The 16,211-nt window shown below is 45.1% G+C and overlaps 3 protein-coding genes across 8 annotated transcripts in view; 2 read left to right on the plus strand and 1 right to left on the minus strand.

Moving 5' to 3' along the window:
- LOC118411113 overlaps positions 1–16,211 on the plus strand; it is a 96,415-nt gene that overhangs the window by 56,553 nt on the left and 23,651 nt on the right. The gene's annotated exons all lie outside the window — the stretch shown is intronic.
- On the minus strand, positions 5,900–11,045 carry LOC118412647 (WSC domain-containing protein ARB_07867-like). Of its 6 annotated transcripts, none has more exons than XR_004830798.1 (6): positions 10,858–11,045; positions 9,119–9,253; positions 8,103–8,261; positions 7,604–7,766; positions 7,338–7,417; positions 5,900–6,777 (listed from the first exon to the last, which is right to left on the minus strand). XR_004830798.1 is itself a non-coding variant. In XM_035815644.1 (5 exons), exons 1-5 carry the CDS (start codon positions 10,898–10,900, stop codon positions 6,630–6,632), a joined length of 489 nt encoding a protein of 162 aa, XP_035671537.1. In that variant the 5' UTR covers positions 10,901–11,043; the 3' UTR covers positions 5,924–6,629. The 6 variants fall into 6 exon arrangements, 2 of the variants coding, with proteins under 2 accessions (XP_035671537.1, XP_035671538.1); XR_004830797.1 differs by having other exon boundaries at positions 7,338–7,444; positions 10,858–11,044; XM_035815644.1 differs by lacking the exon at positions 7,338–7,417 and having other exon boundaries at positions 5,924–6,695; positions 7,681–7,766; positions 10,858–11,043.
- On the plus strand, positions 14,189–16,197 carry LOC118412631 (tripartite motif-containing protein 2-like). The gene has a single exon (XM_035815622.1). It carries the CDS (start codon positions 14,277–14,279, stop codon positions 16,071–16,073), a length of 1,797 nt encoding a protein of 598 aa, XP_035671515.1. The 5' UTR covers positions 14,189–14,276; the 3' UTR covers positions 16,074–16,197.

A 16,211-nucleotide genomic window follows, 5' to 3' on the forward strand; every position in this document is an offset into this window, starting at 1 on the left:
TCATCCTCATTGGCACCATTCTCATCATCCTCATTGTCACTATCCGTATCGTCTCCTGTGATGCCTGTGATGAGGACGTGGTTCCTCCTTGTGTCCACGGCGACACCTCTATGCTGTTTAATCTTATTTAGTTCAAACTTCCTCAGCACCCTGCCCTGTCTGTCGTACTGCACAGCAAACTCACCAGATCCATTGAGTGTGCACCCCACCGCCCACAGGTTCCCCTCCCCGTCCAGGGCCACATCATATGGGAGCATCACCGATTCATCTGGCACAGCTGTAGGGAACTGTCTGACAAATGTTCCCTGCAGGGTGAAGACTTGGATTCTAACATTCTGAACATCTGTCACGAAAATTTCCCCCCCTTCTGACACTGCAACTCCATATAGTATGCAAAACTGACCTGGTCCTGAACCCTTTCCACCAAAAGTCAGCCTCTCTTTCGGCGCCACTGTGCGGCTTTGGTTACTGTGGTGATGACCCATGGCCATTGCAGCGGCACCGTTTGTTGCTGCACCTGCATCAGTTTCCTTTCTTATTGTACATGTACAAGTAAATTTCACTGTAGGCTCAAAGACGACTGGCTGGGTTGGAATTAGACTTGGTACTGTTTTATCTCTGAACTTTCCGACGACCTCGTCTAGTTTGGATTCGCGATTGAGCAGCTCCTTGTCTTCTCTCGTCATGTCCTGTTCTGCTCCATCACAGGCTGAAGATAGTTCAGCAACATCAGTCAAAACTGCATATCTTTGGCTCTGCACGATTCCCTTGCTTTGCCTGTGGTTTGTCTCAACTTCAGACAACAGACTATCTCTCTCCTCGGTCAACTGCTGATAGATTTGGTTGATTTGGTTACATGCTTGTCGGTAGGTCTCCACGATCTTAATGTCTGTCTCTTGTTTCTCATCGTCCAGTCTTCTTTCTTCCTCTCTCAGACCTCGGATGAAGCCACAGTAGGTTTCTAAGATGCCCCTCCCCTCTGTTATCAAGGCCTGGACTGGACCTCTATGCTGTTGTATGGCTCTTCGAAGGCTCATCGTAGGATGTTCGTCATGGCTTTCTTCAAAACACTCATTACAAATTGGAAATTTGCATTGTTTAACAGTAAAGCCCTTACGTCTTCAAATGGGTGAAAACTGCACCTGTTTCTAGATGGGGGTTGTTCCCTTGTTGACAATGTTGCCTGATTTTGCAGTCTCTCACACAGACTAGTGGCAAGGTGGCTGTCAGGTAACCCCGCGACCCCTCGGGGCGGTAGCCTGACTTGCTGACGACAGTTTGGACACTGAAAAGGGAAACGACTGCTTGCGTGGTCCTGCAGACAGTCCTGGCAGAAGGTGTGTCCACATGGCAGCACCTTGGGCCTGGTGAACAGCTCCAGGCAGATGCTGCAGGTCAGTTCTTCGTGGATTTGTACTCCTAAACTTGACGGTGCAGCCGCCATGTTTGTAACTACCTGTAGATTTGGCAGTCCCGCCCCAATTCAAAGTCCATGTGATAACGTGTTTGATCCTTGGTTGTGCAATATACCTGGGTCAAAGTGGACAAAGCGGCGTTTCAAAGGTTTTGTATTGTGACAGCAAAAACACAAGATAGGAACGGAAATGAATTAGAAAATATCATTGACCCATAACAGTCATTCGTGTATTCGCGATAAATCTAACTAAACAGACTCCATCATGAAATATTGCCCTGAAGAAGGTACCAGATCCATGTCTGCCGAAACGTCGGCAATATTGTGTACAAATAACTTCTTTAACTATCCCTCTACCCGGTGCAATGGCCGAGTGGGTATAGTGTTTGCCATACGTTCGTTCGGTAGGTTGTGAGTTCGATCCCCGATCAAGTCATGATAAGACGTTAGAAATGGTACCTGCTGCTTTCTCTGCTTAAGCACTCAGTGGGTAGCTGAGCACACACCATTACTAGTGGACTGCCCCCTGTTGTAATGATTGGACAAAGTTGTGTGGCACGCCAATTTGCAAGGGTTATTGACACAGCGATGGGTACCACCCTTTTTTAACTATCCCTCTATATGCAATCGCCTTTGTTCATTAGCAATGCAATGGGATCTGGTCACGTGAGAAAAAATAATAAAGGAAGTGCAATAAAGGAGAGCAGAGGGGCATGCCAACAATTTGCTGTACGGGAAAGGAGTAAGTTAGCATCAGACTACATGGGAGGTCTCGCAGTGAGTGTTCATGTCGGTGCTCTCATCTAACCAAATTTGTTACGTTGTGTTTTTATCTGATATCGGGCATAGGTCCAAATGTTACATATACCGCTTTGTCAATGTTGTCATGTCACCACTATTTGCAGACATTTGCCGAAATCAGAGTAGATCAAAGTCAGAAAGCAATATAGATTTAGAGATGGCAAGATTAAAAGGCAATGACTGCTGTTTACGCTTCAGACGTGGGACCTTGGCCGGGGCAGGTACGGATAAGGACTGATCTTTACTACAGGTAACATGGGGATGTTAAACAATATGTTGGGGGCATAGGGTCATATCAACAATAGTCTGCATAGAGGGCACAGTGCGGCACTGGGAGGTCGCAATCTTTATTTGTTAACGACGTATTTAAGGCCCGTGTAGTAGCAGGTAGGGATAAACCTTTACAGCAGGTCACGCGGAGAAGGTAGACAATAGGGATGAAGCGGACATGTCAACAATAGCAAATATAGAAAGCGTAGTGCGTGCCCCAGAAAGTGCCCTTTATAACTTATTTTTAACCGTGTACTTTGTACTTTCCTTTCTGACTGTCTGTTCTCATTTTCCTGTTGCCTTTTCTGATTGCAGCTTCCTTGCTATTGCCAGATAACGCAACCAATGCAATGCAATATTGTTGTTGTTTTTTATCATATATAAGAATTACAGGAAGACTCCCTTCCCTATTTTTCCGAAGGTGTTGTCCTGAATCCGTGGCGTGAGTGCAAATGTAGATAGCTAACACAGACATGTTGTACACGTACTGTTTTATTACGTGATAGTTATTACAAGTGAGTTAACAATGAATGAATGAAGACCTTAATTGCACATTTTGCCCCACTAGGCTAAGTACAAGTCACATGGATACAATCACATACTTGTAACAATAGAAAGAATCATACACATCTATATGTGATCTATCTACATCTGTGAGCTATCTACATCTATCTCTATTCTAGAAAAATGAATGTTGTACTTCCGACTTGTAAGACAAAGAAAGTTGACTTTAACATTTTCTTCAACGTACATTTTATTGATTATTGCTATTGCTAGGTCTTAGGCTATTGCTTATGTCAAACTAAATGTTTTGAACAATAGTGACTGTATGGTTATCAAAATCAGTGATTACCAACTGCCCCTGTGGTGCCATGGCAACACCCCATGGGCTTTCTATATCTACAGGGATGTGTTTGAGGAATCTGCCTGTCTTGTCAAACATCTCTAAACGGCTGTTTCCTCTGTCTGCCACGATGATGTTACCTGATTTGTCTGTACAGATGCCCATGGGTCCTTGCAGCTGACCTTCACCACTTCCCTCACCTCCAAACTTGAACAGAAACTGTCCGTCCTGAGCGTAAACATAGACACAGTCATTCTCACAGTCTGACACAAGAATATTACCCTCCCCGTCAACAGTGATGTTACTTGGGTCCTTCATCCCCTTCCCCCAACCCATAGTTCTTGCAACTGTCATAGCTGGCCTGAGCACCAAAACTTCACAATTTAAGTTGGGCCTCTCCCCTGTGATTTGTGGGATGAAAATGTGGTTCCTCTTGGTGTCCACGGCAATTGCTATAATCTGTTTCGTCCGCGTGAGCTTAATCGTGCCCAGCGCCATACCCTGTTTGTCATACTTGACAGCAAACTCAGCAAACTCAGTGTTCCCCACCACCCACAGTCTACCCTTCCCGTCCATGGCCACGTTGTGTGGGCACATCTTGCTCCAGTCTTTATTCTTCTTCTTCTTCCTCGCCCTGCACTCTTCACCCGGTACCACGGTTGGGAAGTGGCGGGCAAGTGTACTTTGCAGGGTGAAGACTTGGATTCTCTGATTTTTCATGTCGGCCACGAAAATCTCCCCCTCCTCTGACACTGTAATTCCAAGTGGCCTGCTAAATTGGCCTGGTTCTGGACCCTCTCCCCCAAATGTTAACGTCTGTACTGGTGCCAAAGTGTGCTTTTGGTTACCATGTTGATGACCCATAACCCCCCTGTAAGCTGGTTTTGGACCCTCTCCCCCAAATGCAAAGTGGCCCATGAACCCCATAGCAGCATCACTGCGTGTTGCAGGCCTAGGGACAGCAATGACTCCCAGTGTGCACGCCAGTTCAACGCTTACTCTTGGCTGGAAGATGGCAGAGTGGGTTTGTACTGGACTTGGCAGCGTCTTTCCCCTGAACTTCCCGACGATCTCGTCTAGTTTGGATTCACGACTGAGAAACTCCTTGTCTTCTCTAGTCATGTCCTGTTTGGCTCCATCACAGGCTGAAGATAGTTCAGCAACATCAGTCAAAACAGCATCTCTTTGGCTCTGTACGGCTTCCTTGTTTTGCTTGTAGTTTGTCTCAACTTCAGACAACAAACGGTTTCTTTCCTCGGTCAGCTGCTGATAGATTTGGTAGATTTGGTTACGTGCTTGTCGGTAGGTGTCCATGATCTTAATGTCTGTCTCTTGTTTCTGATCGTCCAGTCTTCTTTCTTCCTCTCTCAGTCCTCGGATGAAGCCACAGTAAGTCTCCAAGATGCCCCTTCCCTCAGATATTAAGGCCAGGACTGGACCTCTATGCTGTTGGATAACTCTTCTTAGGCTCATCGTAGGATGTTCGTCATGGCTTTTTTCAAAACACTCATGACAAATCGGCACTTTACACTGTTTACAGTAAAGCCTGACGTCTTCAGAGGGGTGAAAACTGCATCTGTTTCCATACTGGGATTGTTCCCTTGTTGATAATGTTGCCTGGTTTTGAAGTCTCTCACACAGACTAGTGGCAAGGTGGCTGTCAGGCAACCCCGCGACCCCTCGGGGCGGTAGCCTGACTTGCTGGCGACAGTTTGGGCACTGAAAGGGCACACGCCTGCTTGCATGGTCCTGCAGACAGTCTTGACAGAAGGTGTGCTGACAGGGCAGCACCTTGGGCCTGGTGACCAGCTCTAGGCAGATGCTGCAGGACAGTTCTTCGCGGATTTGCTCCCCCAAACTTGACGGTGCAGCCGCCATGATTCTTGCTTTCTGCTGGTGTGGCAGCCTCGCCCCAAATTAAAGTCCATGTGGCGACGTGCTTGTCCCCTACCTGTACCCTGTGGGATCGATGTCTCAAAGGTCTTATGATATGACGGTACGGGATCTATATCCGACGACCGTGGATTCATGAATTCCACAGCTCTGTTCTTTCCTCAATATAATGATGAACTCCAAAGTCGTGAAATTCATCGATGTGAAAATAATGTCCACAGTCATGGAATTCACCGATATAGTGATATAGCGCCTATCCGGACGCTACCTAAAACTGGTCTTTGGTCGTGAAATTTATCGATACACTAATGAACTACCCATTCCGGCACTAATGTCGACCTTTAGGAATGGTTGTGGCCATGGAATTCATCTATATCATCGTCTGATAAACTCAACCACTATATGCCAACGGTCTTTGGCCGTGAAATTCATGTGCTGATGAACTCCACATCTATTTCGCAACGACGAAGTGGTAATTTAAAAAAGGAATGCTAGAGGCCAGACCTATATAACTTCTTAATCTTATAGGCCTTACGTCCTAATTTCATCGAGTTGATGAAATAAATAGTTCATAATGTTTAAAGTTGTGTATTTTCAATATAATTGACAGGACATCCTTAGCAGTTCACCAGTTTTATTATCATTCCACCTATCTAAAAATGTTCACCACTATGATAATAGTTGTTGTTATTTTTTCAGAAGCTTTGTCCGCACATTGTGTATCCAACAAACAATGTATTACTGTTTGGTATGAGTCTATTGATCTTTGTGTGTGCCGAAGTTCAGTACTGATATGCCCGTGTGAAGTCCACCTATAACACCCATTTCTCTCAAATTCTATGGTCCGTTCGAACAAATAACTATATAACTATTATTCACCGATAACTAAATCACTTTTGGTTAAAAAAAGTTCGTTATCTCTGCTCCATTTTCAAATCTAAAATGGTGCCCTAAACTTAATCTTAAAGTGACCACGTTTTATGTATATTTTCCTACCATTAAGTTTACACTGATATTTTGTTACATTTGGTGGAAGTCACTTGCTATCTTCAGCCTTATCATAACGATGATGATGGTGATGATGATGACGCTAATGCCGCTACTCGTTGCAGCCGTATTATGATAATGGTGATGATGTTACTCTAGCCTCCTTAACCTTATCATGCCCCTCATCTGCAGTCTTCTTATTATGTTTTAATCTGTAGCCACTTTATCATGCCCCTCATCTGCAGCCTTCTTTTCATGCCCCTCATCTGCAGTCTTCTTATTATGTTCTAATCTGTAGCCACCTTATCATGCCCCTCATCTGCAGCCTTCTTATCATGACTCTCATCTGCAGTCTTCTTATTATGTTCTAATCTGTAGCCACCTTATCATGCCCCTCATCTGCAGTCTTCTTATTATGTTCTAATCTGTAGCCACCTTATCATGCCCCTCATCTGCAGCCTTCTTATCATGACTCTCATCTGCAGTCTTCTTATTATGTTCTAATCTGTAGCCACCTTATCATGCCCCTCATCTGCAGTCTTCTTATTATGTTCTAATCTGTAGCCACCTTATCATGCCCCTCATCTGCAGTCTTCTTATTATGTTTTAATCTGTAGCCACCTTATCATGCCCCTCATCTGCAGCCTTCTTTTCATGCCCCTCATCTGCAGTCTTCTTATTATGTTCTAATCTGTAGCCACCTTATCATGCCCCTCATTTGCAGCCTTCTTTTCATGCCCCTCATCTGCAGTCTTCTTATTATGTTCTAATCTGTAGCCACCTTATCATGCCCCTCATCTGCAGTTTTCTTATTACGTTCTAATCTGTAGCCACCTTATCATGCCCCTCATCTGCAGCCTTCTTTTCATGCCCCTCATCTGCAGTCTTCTTATTATGTTCTAATCTGTAGCCACCTTATCATGCCCCTCATCTGCAGCCTTCTTTTCATGCCCCTCATCTGCAGTCTTCTTATTATGTTCTAATCTGTAGCCACCTTATCATGCCCCTCATCTGTAGTCTTCTTTTCATGCCCCTCATCTGTAGCCTTCTTTTCATGCCCCTCATCTATAGCCTTCTTTACATGCCCCGCATCTGCAGTCTTCTTATTATGTTCTAATCTGTAGCCACCTTATCATGCCCCTCATCTGCAGCCTTCTTTTCATGCCCCTCATCTGCAGTCTTCTTATTATGTTCTAATCTGTAGCCACCTTATCATGCCCCTCATCTGTAGCCTTCTTTTCATGCCCCTCATCTGCAGTCTTCTTATTATGTTCTAAACTGTAGCCACCTTATCATGCCCCTCAGCTGCAGTCTTCTTATTATGTTTTAATCTGTAGCCACCTTATCATGCCCCTCATCTGCAGTCTTCTTATTATGTTCTAATCTGTAGCCACCTTATCATGCCCCTCATCTGCAGTCTTCTTATTATGTTCTAATCTGTAGCCACCTTATCATGCCCCTCATCTGCAGCCTTCTTATCATGGTGATGATGATGATGATGCTCCAGCTCCCTCATGTCCTGTTTCACATCCTCCACCTCGTTCATCTCGCGCTTTTCTGTACAAAAAGGATAGGTTGAACGTTTATAACGTCATGTACAAGTGTTTATGTGTGATGTCACAGTCCTGTAATACTACTAGTCCCCGCCATGTTGGATGAGACATTGATACAAGATGGCGGCCAAGATGGCGGTCAGTCACTTGGAACGGATAGGACTGAAGGTTATTCGACTAGTGAATGAAAGATTGTCTATGTGTCTGTCTGTGTTTCTGTCTGTGTATCTGTGTTTCCACAATACCAAATTGAAAGTAGGGTATTATTTTTACGCGTTGCATTCTCAGGTTAAGGTACACTGGGCAATATGAATCTGTTAGCAACATGTTTTAGTCTTACCTTTGCCAGTGGCCCACACAGTGAGCAATCCGTTTCCCTTTCCACATTTCTGCGTGACGTCACCCCCACAGGTGGAGGCACACTCGGACTCGTCAGTCGGGTCTCCCAGTCTTGTCAGCTCCGACTCCCTGCCACAGCCGCATTTAGTCTCGTACGTTCCTATTGGAGGAGGACAACATAAGGTAAAAACTTCCCAACTCCACCTCCCTCCCACAGCCGCATTTAGTCTCGTACGTTCCTATGGGAGGAGGACAACATAAGGTAAAAACTTCCCAACTCCATCTCCCTCCCACAGCCGCATTTAGTCTCGTACGTTCCTATGGGAGGAGGACAACATAAGGTAAAAACTTCCCAACTCCACCTCCCTCCCACAGCCGCATTTAGTCTCGTACGTTCCTATGGGAGGAGGACAACATAAGGTAAAAACTTCCCAACTCCACCTCCCTCCCACAGCCGCATTTAGTCTCGTACGTTCCTATTGGAGGAGGACAACATAAGGTAAAAACTTCCCAACTCCACCTCCCTCCCACAGCCGCATTTAGTCTCGTACGTTCCTATTGGAGGAGGACAACATAAGGTAAAAACTTCCCAACTCCACCTCCCTCCCACAGCCGCATTTTGTCTCGTACGTTCCTATTGGAGGAGGACAACATAAGGTAAAAACTTTCCAACTCCACCTCCCTCCCACAGCCGCATTTAGTCTCGTACGTTCCTATGGGAGGAGGACAACATAAGGTAAAAACTTCCCAACTCCATGTTGATGATGGTGGTGGCATAAGGTAAGCCAGCGTAGGGGTGCTCTTTGTGACACAGTTATGTGGTCATAACAGCTAAATAACACACATAAAAAGGTTATAATGGCATGGAAGTAGTAGATCTCTCGTAGAAAGTTGCATCTCCATATTCATAGCGAAATGACTGCACTGGCACGAAAAATACTTTTTTTAATACCTTACAACAAGAAGCATTGTATATAAAAGGTCCATTGCATAACAATTAAAGACCGACGATCGCACCTGCATATGGTAAGCCCTCCTTTGCGCAGATCTCGACGCATTTCTCGTTGGTCATGTCGTCGCTGCTGTCCCGAGTCCTGAAAGTTCCCCATTTCCTCTTGTAGCAGCCTTTGTAGCTCTGTGCCGAGATTGCCCCTGTAACAAGAGATTAACAATAGATTTCAATTGTTATGGAACAAACTAAACTTTATCTAGCTAACACGAAAAGAGTTGGGACCACATTTACGCCAAACTCCATCAGCCTTGTTCACGGAATGGAACCGTCTACTGCAGCTTTCGTGACGTGACGTCAGAGACACGTGACTGCAGCAACCTGTTTGTATGTGCCAGAAAACTTATGTCGGCCCCGTCTCTGTTTCACGTTGAACGATGAGCACGGAGGCACACAGCCCCCTTCACTCGAGTTCGTTTTGGTTAGATAACGTTTTATTTACAGCTCGAATATGCCAAAAAAAACCTATGTCACCCCCCGTCTCTGTTCCCCGTTTTGCGATGAGTACGGATGTACATGTACACAGCCTCCTTCACTCGTGTTGGTTAGATAAAGTTTAGTTTGTTCCATAATGGAGTTTACCAACACAGGTGACATTAATCTCACGCTAAGATTTCAACTTTATCTCTTATGAAAACAGGCAAATAACGGTGCAAAAACTTGGCAACCTGTGTATTTCATGGCCTCCATCCGGTCTTCCTCAAAGAGTACGGATCATAGAATTCAGCAAAAACTGGCAAATAATTGACCCGTAGAGTCAGTCCACGCTAAGAGTAACTGACACACCCTCCTGACCAACGTAGTCAGTTTAGTAGTAGTATAGACTATGTGTTTCCTTTGACCTCTCTTATGATGCCGTTACCATACTCTGTCAGACTCATTGGATTTCTGTGAAAAGGCTAAAATTTTGACAGGATCTTCGGTTCCCCAAGCGTAACTCTATGGCCAGGCAACTCTTCTGTTACGAATTCTTCGCTTATCGTATTTTGCAAATGCCTGGGGCTAATCACAAGGGAACAACTAAACATTACTAATTACGAATGTAACAAAGGAGATAGATCAAAAGTCTACTATGAGTTTCCACATTCGTTATTGTAAGGTACTGATTTGATGTCGCCCTATTTAGCCAATATTTAGTACCATTGCAACCATCCAGGCTAACCCATACAGCAACTGTTTCCGAGTCCAGCAAAATTACCGAGGCGGACTAGTAGTCTAGGCGGCTGTAGTGCGCTTGAAGCTCCGGTGGAGGCTTTTTGTTGTCTGCAGGTCTGAATTTTTTTAAACCTTCCACTCAACTGTTGCTCACGCAACTTTGGCTCCTCTACCAGGGCTGTTGGCTGCATCTAGCATGTGCTTACATGTCCCTCTGTAGAGGGTCTACGTACATACCGCACATGTGGCCAACTTAGCCCACCCAACCGGCAGCCCTAGAAAGGTTCCTCGGGGGCATGTTGGTCCTGTAGCCGAGGAGATACCCTGTGTGGTCCCTGGCAAGGGTCTGGGCTTCACTTCTTACTTGTCTGGTCCGTCTCTATATACTGCATTTACAACAAGGGACTCACTCAAATCCCTCTCAAGAAGCTTTGCCAATAATCTAGCTAAGTTGGCCAAATTGTTCAACTTTTTTTCTACTCGATTGAGAGAGATAAAAGCTCCTTGGTAGAACAGACTACTACAAACAACATCGACTTTTGGTATGTTGCAGTCTCGACACAATACTTATCTTCGGGAAAAACGTACTTACCGACCAGACCGAGAACGACAACAAGGGCCAAGACGCGCGCCATCTTAGAAGGACCCAGTCTTAAAGTCTGAATAAGTCTTGAGTTATAGAAGATTCCTTGTTTCCTTAGTTGTCCGTCTGCAATATCTGGACTAGAAGCGAGAAGACTGAATGGGATCCAACTGCTTCTCTGGTTTCCCACAATGCAACCGCGCATTCAAATGAGGTACAACTGACGCCGTCCTCGCCTCGTGATTGGTTCTCAACATAAAATAATTAGTTCTCAACAAGCAAGATATAACCTCCCTATAACCGCCTTGGTTTCCGAGAAGACGATTCTCATGCAAGGCATGCGACAAGCAAGTCTAGCCTCCTCCACAGACTTCTAATTCTGGCAGCACTGTTTTTTATGTTTGGATGAGGGTCTGATTCGTGATTTTCAGCGTTCTGTAATGCCAGAAGAGAGAGTTTCCGCGTGTTGTGATTGTGATTGTGATCAAGTTTCCCTCTCCTGACATAAAAGAACTTTAGCCCATATGTTGACAATGGCGAAAAAACGCTCCCCGAAAAAATTAAGTCAGTGATGCTAGAAGTCTACGAAGGAGACTAAGACATGCTCATGAGAGAATTCTTCCATCTACACAGATGATGGTAACGCTCTACATGGCACTATGGCGGTTGACAAGCTCCTACAGCAAGAGAAAGCAACCTTTAACTAAACGACATCAGAATGTTTCTACTTATCATACATGTACCTGTCAAATGTCGGACTCTTATATATGCATGTTATCTATACACTCAGGTGAATCTCAGGATGAATAGCGTGTTTCAGTTGAAAACATTTTTATTTTTTTACAATCTTTAATGTCTTACTTAATCTCTGTGCCATCTATACAGGTTATGCATGGTCAGGTCGTCGTTTCTGGAGTACAAAAGAAACAGTCGCACCTTTTGAGTCCCCTTTTTGTAAGCTGTAATTATCTGGCCATTTTACATTCCTGCAACCCTCGCGGGGCTCCATCAGGTGAAATGTCTAATTAACAAGACAAAGGCGTAACTCGCAAGTGTTGTATGTAGACAACCTGCTTCTAAAAAAAGAAAATTTGTACAGTGTCGGAATAGGTCAGTTGTATCAAAAGTATATGATCGTGTATCCAAACTTATTTTTGCAGAACTTTGCAACTAATAAACATATCCTGAGACATATCCACACAGCCTCTACTCAACCTCTGGAAAGAGTGGACGGCTAAGCTTAGGCCGCAAGGGTCATCCAGTTTCAATGAAGGCTCCATTCATTCATTCAACCATACCGTATGGTTGAATGAATATTCGAATGAAACCTGGAAAAAATTACTCTCCAAGCAGAGGTTAGACTCAGGCTGTTTTTTAACCTAGGTTTTGACACAGCAAGATACAATACAAAATAGAAAGTCCGATAAAAACGACTAAAAAACGTTTTAAAAACAGCCTGAGCCTAACCTCTGCTTTGAGAGTAAGAAAAAAATGTTGTGTTTCCTGTTTCCCTATCTACCATAGAAAAACCTGCCGACCCTATACTTTTTTGGGTTGGCAGTGAAATCACATATAGCTTCCAGTTAGAATTTTTTAAAGCCTGCTTCCTATTGAAGTGAAAACACTGCTTGTCCTATCTAATGAAGGACAAATGTATCTATTATGCATAACATTAAAGTCTGACATTGAAAGACAAGTGTCCTCATGCATTTCAGTTTACTTTAATTTGTTCAACTGTATTGTAATATGTCACACTATAGTTTTGGCCGGCCTAAAAAAAAACATTAAAAGAAAAAAAAAATAATCCTTACCTACCGACACTATTCTTTTCAGGACTGAAACAGGAAACACAACATTTTCCTATGCCTAATGAATGCTGAAATGCCTCATCTGTTAATTCTACGACAAGAGTTTGGTACAATTCCTTAAGCCGCTATCACACAAAGCCAACCATGCCCTCCCGACCTCCTCTAGACCATGTATATATGGGAGTTGCACCAATGTCACACAAACACGACCATGGCCTTCTGATCTTTTCCAGGCAATGGTTAATAATAAACCTTGAGCAAGATTATCTGTGGTTGGGACTCGGTCGGCGAAGTTGCCTACTAGCCTTTAAAAGTCGTCTGCACCAGCCAGCAGTAAATCTCGACTGGTATGTGAAAGTCATATTTTGCTTGGTTGCGATCAGAGAAGCGAACGGGACCTATACTTACTTGAAACTTGGTAAGGTCTCCTCAACGGGACCTATAGGATAGCATTAATTCTAGGCTACTGCAATACCTGGGTGTGAACTGGCCGTGGGAAGGTCCTGAATGTATTACAGGAGCTTTACTGCCTTAAGCCATGTCTCCACCGTACCATTATGAACATTATGACTGTCAGTTACGGCCTGAGGCCTATCAATTTACAGTAGCTTGAAATACGTACCACTCTTCGATCATAGGTTCATTTCTGCAAGGCATTCTGTCAAGTCCTTCACTCGATACGATTCTCTCTGTTACACAATGTGTGGGACAGCGCCAACAAGTAAGTGAAACTAGCGAAATGTGATTCGAATCAGCAGACAAAGGGACCCTATTCAAGCCGTTCAAAGGCAAATGTGAGGGACACTATAGCCATGATCGCAAGTAAGAAAACAACCACTACGTATGACCGTTGTTTGTCCCATCAAACAACACCAATATGCTTTGTGCCGTTTTTTTTTTTTTTTTTTTTTTCTAAATCATGTTCGTAGGGCCTGATGTTACCATCATGGTGATGAAGAGCGGCCCATAGCGATAACTGTAGCAGCATCTCTTCTCCCTAAGTCAGAAACATCAAGCTTGACTTCACTGACTCAATAGGCGAAGCAGGGGTTACGAGGCTGCTCGGGAAATTCCCTACCCCATTTTGGCCGGAATGGTTTGATCCGCCACATCGCACCATCGCACATGTGGCGGGTTCTTTTACGTGCCCGGGGTGTGGCTCTCCCCAAACACGGGACCTCCATTTAACGTCCTATCCGAGGGACGACTCATTTTCACTTGAGTACAGTGAGGAAAGTCGTGTAAAGTGCCTTTCCCAAGGGCACAAGACCGGCAACACGGCAGGCGGATTCGAACCGGCGACCTCTCGGTCACGGGCCGAATACACTACCACTGTGCTACTCGGCCCCACGAACAGCCGTGGAACTAGGTTTGTAGAACAGCCTCACGTTTAAATGCTAAATTTCAAAATTCATCACATCAGTTACCTATATGCCAATCTGAAGACAACATGCAGCTTGTTGTGTCAAAGTCAACTGTGACTGGAAGATTCAGCAACCCGATTTGTGTGTGTAATCAAGAAGCCAGCAAAAACATCTACCTTTCATAGGTGGGAAAAACAGAAGTGATACCCAGCACCGAGATGACGTCACGGCGTCACAAGGGGGAAGAGTAACAATCATGGCGGCTGCACCGCCAAGTTTGGGGACGCAAATCCGTGAAGAATTGACCTGTAGCATCTGCCTGGAGCTGTTCACCAGGCCCAAGGTGCTGCCCTGTCAGCATACCTTCTGCCAGGGCTGTCTACAGGACCTTGCAGGGAGGGGAGGGCCCTTCCAGTGCCCAAATTGTCGCCAGCAAGTTGAGCTGCCACCCCAGGAGGTCGCTGGTTTACCGGACAGCCATATCATAGCAAATTTGTGTGAGATGCTACAAACGCAGGCAAGACTTTCAGAGGAAACGAGAGAACAGCCACAGCAAGAAAACAGGTGCAGTTTTCACCCCTCAGAGGAAGTCAAGCTCTACTGTGAACAGTGTCATGTGCCTGTGTGTGTGGATTGTGTTGAGGAAGGCCATGATGGCCATCCTACCACGGGTCTCAAAAGGGCCTTGCAGCGGAGGAAAGCCTTAGTTGCTGAGGGGAGAAACATCTTGGAGAAATACATTAGCTTCATCATAGGTCTGAGAGATGAGGAGGGGGACCTGGATGATCAGAAACAACAGACGGACAGCAAAATCGAGAAAGCCTACCAACAAGCGTGTAATCAAATCCACCAGCGGCTAACCGAAGAGAAAGAACGTCTGCTGTCTTTAGTTGAGACAAAGTACAAGCAAAACAAGGGAGCCGTACAGAACTACAGAGATGGTGTTTTGTCGGACGTAGCGGAACTGTCTTATGCCTGTGATGCAGCCGAAGAGGCAATGTTTCCGGAAAGGCAGCTTAGAGATGAAACGAACCTGGCCGAAGTAGTACAGAGGTACCAAGATGTAACCATTCCCTATCTGGGACAATGTAAGCCTGCTGTCTTCCATCCAAGAGCTCTAGATGTAAAGGAACTCCTGGGACGGGTTGAGGTCCCATCAGCTGCAGCTGGCAAACAAACACAAACTGTCACATATGAACGGTTGTTAACCTTTGGCAAACCTGGAACAGGTTCAGGTCAGTTGAGTAGACCACATGCAGTCGCAGTGTCTACCGAAGGTGAGATCTTTGTAGCAAACATTATGAGTGTACACATTCAAGTGTTCACCATGCAGGGAGGCTTTATCTGTCAGATTCCAACAGCCTTGTCGGAACGAATGGGCCCCCGTGAACCAGACAGCATTGACCCGATTGCTATGACCATGAACGATGAAGGAAAGGATCTAGTGGTGATGGGGGTGAAGGAACTGACCACTGGCTATGTTGTGGTGTACACCAAGCAGGGGTTCCTGGTGGGCATGCCATTTAGTCTCAAGCACACAGGCTGGAGAGGAGTTGCCATGCACGGTAAAAACCGCATCCTCATCTCACAAACCACTGGTAACGATATGCAGAACATACATGGCGAGGTGCAGGTGTTCGACACATCTGGGAAACATGTCGGAACTGTGGGTCGGTCGCAGGGGATGAAGGACCCACATTACATCACCGTAAGTGGAGAAGGGAACATTCTCGTGTCAGACAAGTACAATCACTGTGTCTTCGTGTACAACGAGGACGGAAAGTTTCTGTTCAAGTTTGGCGGTATGGGAAGTGGTGGAGGTCAGCTCAAGGAGCCAGGTGGCATCTGTACCGACAGGGCAGGCAACATCATCGTAGCAGACAGTGGAAACAAACGCGTGGAGCTGTTCGACAAGACAGGCAGATTCCTCAAACACATCACTACAGACATGAAGAAACCATGTGCTGTTGCCATGGCACCACAGGGACAGCTGGTGGTCACTGACATTGATGGCAACACAATCACAATCTTTGGAACCAACTCCCTCAAGTAAGATTGAAGCAGTTAGTCTACAAAGAAGATAAATCTTGACATTAGAAATGCTTATTGACTACCATTATAGAAGGTACACTTGATCTTCTGTTTTTCTTCTATCAATGCACACAAACAGACACATGTTCCAAATTAGCAT

Source organism: Branchiostoma floridae, chromosome 3 (genome assembly GCF_000003815.2).
Source record: "Branchiostoma floridae strain S238N-H82 chromosome 3, Bfl_VNyyK, whole genome shotgun sequence".
In the NCBI taxonomy this organism is placed as follows: Eukaryota; Metazoa; Chordata; class Leptocardii; order Amphioxiformes; family Branchiostomatidae; genus Branchiostoma; species Branchiostoma floridae.

Bases quoted from the DNA above. Each gene is read 5' to 3' on its own strand.
- LOC118412647 (XM_035815644.1), bottom strand. From the start codon at position 10,900: ATGGCGCGCGTCTTGGCCCTTGTTGTCGTTCTCGGTCTGGTCG. The intron at 9,254-10,857 runs GTAAGTACGTTT...CTCTTGTTACAG, and splicing joins TGTCGTTCTCGGTCTGGTCG to GGGCAATCTCGGCACAGAGC. The intron at 6,696-7,680 runs GCTGCAGATGAG...CATAATAAGAAG, and splicing joins ATCATCACCATGATAAGAAG to ACTGCAGATGAGAGTCATGA.
- LOC118412631 (XM_035815622.1), top strand. From the start codon at position 14,277: ATGGCGGCTGCACCGCCAAGTTTGGGGACGCAAATCCGTGAAGAATTG.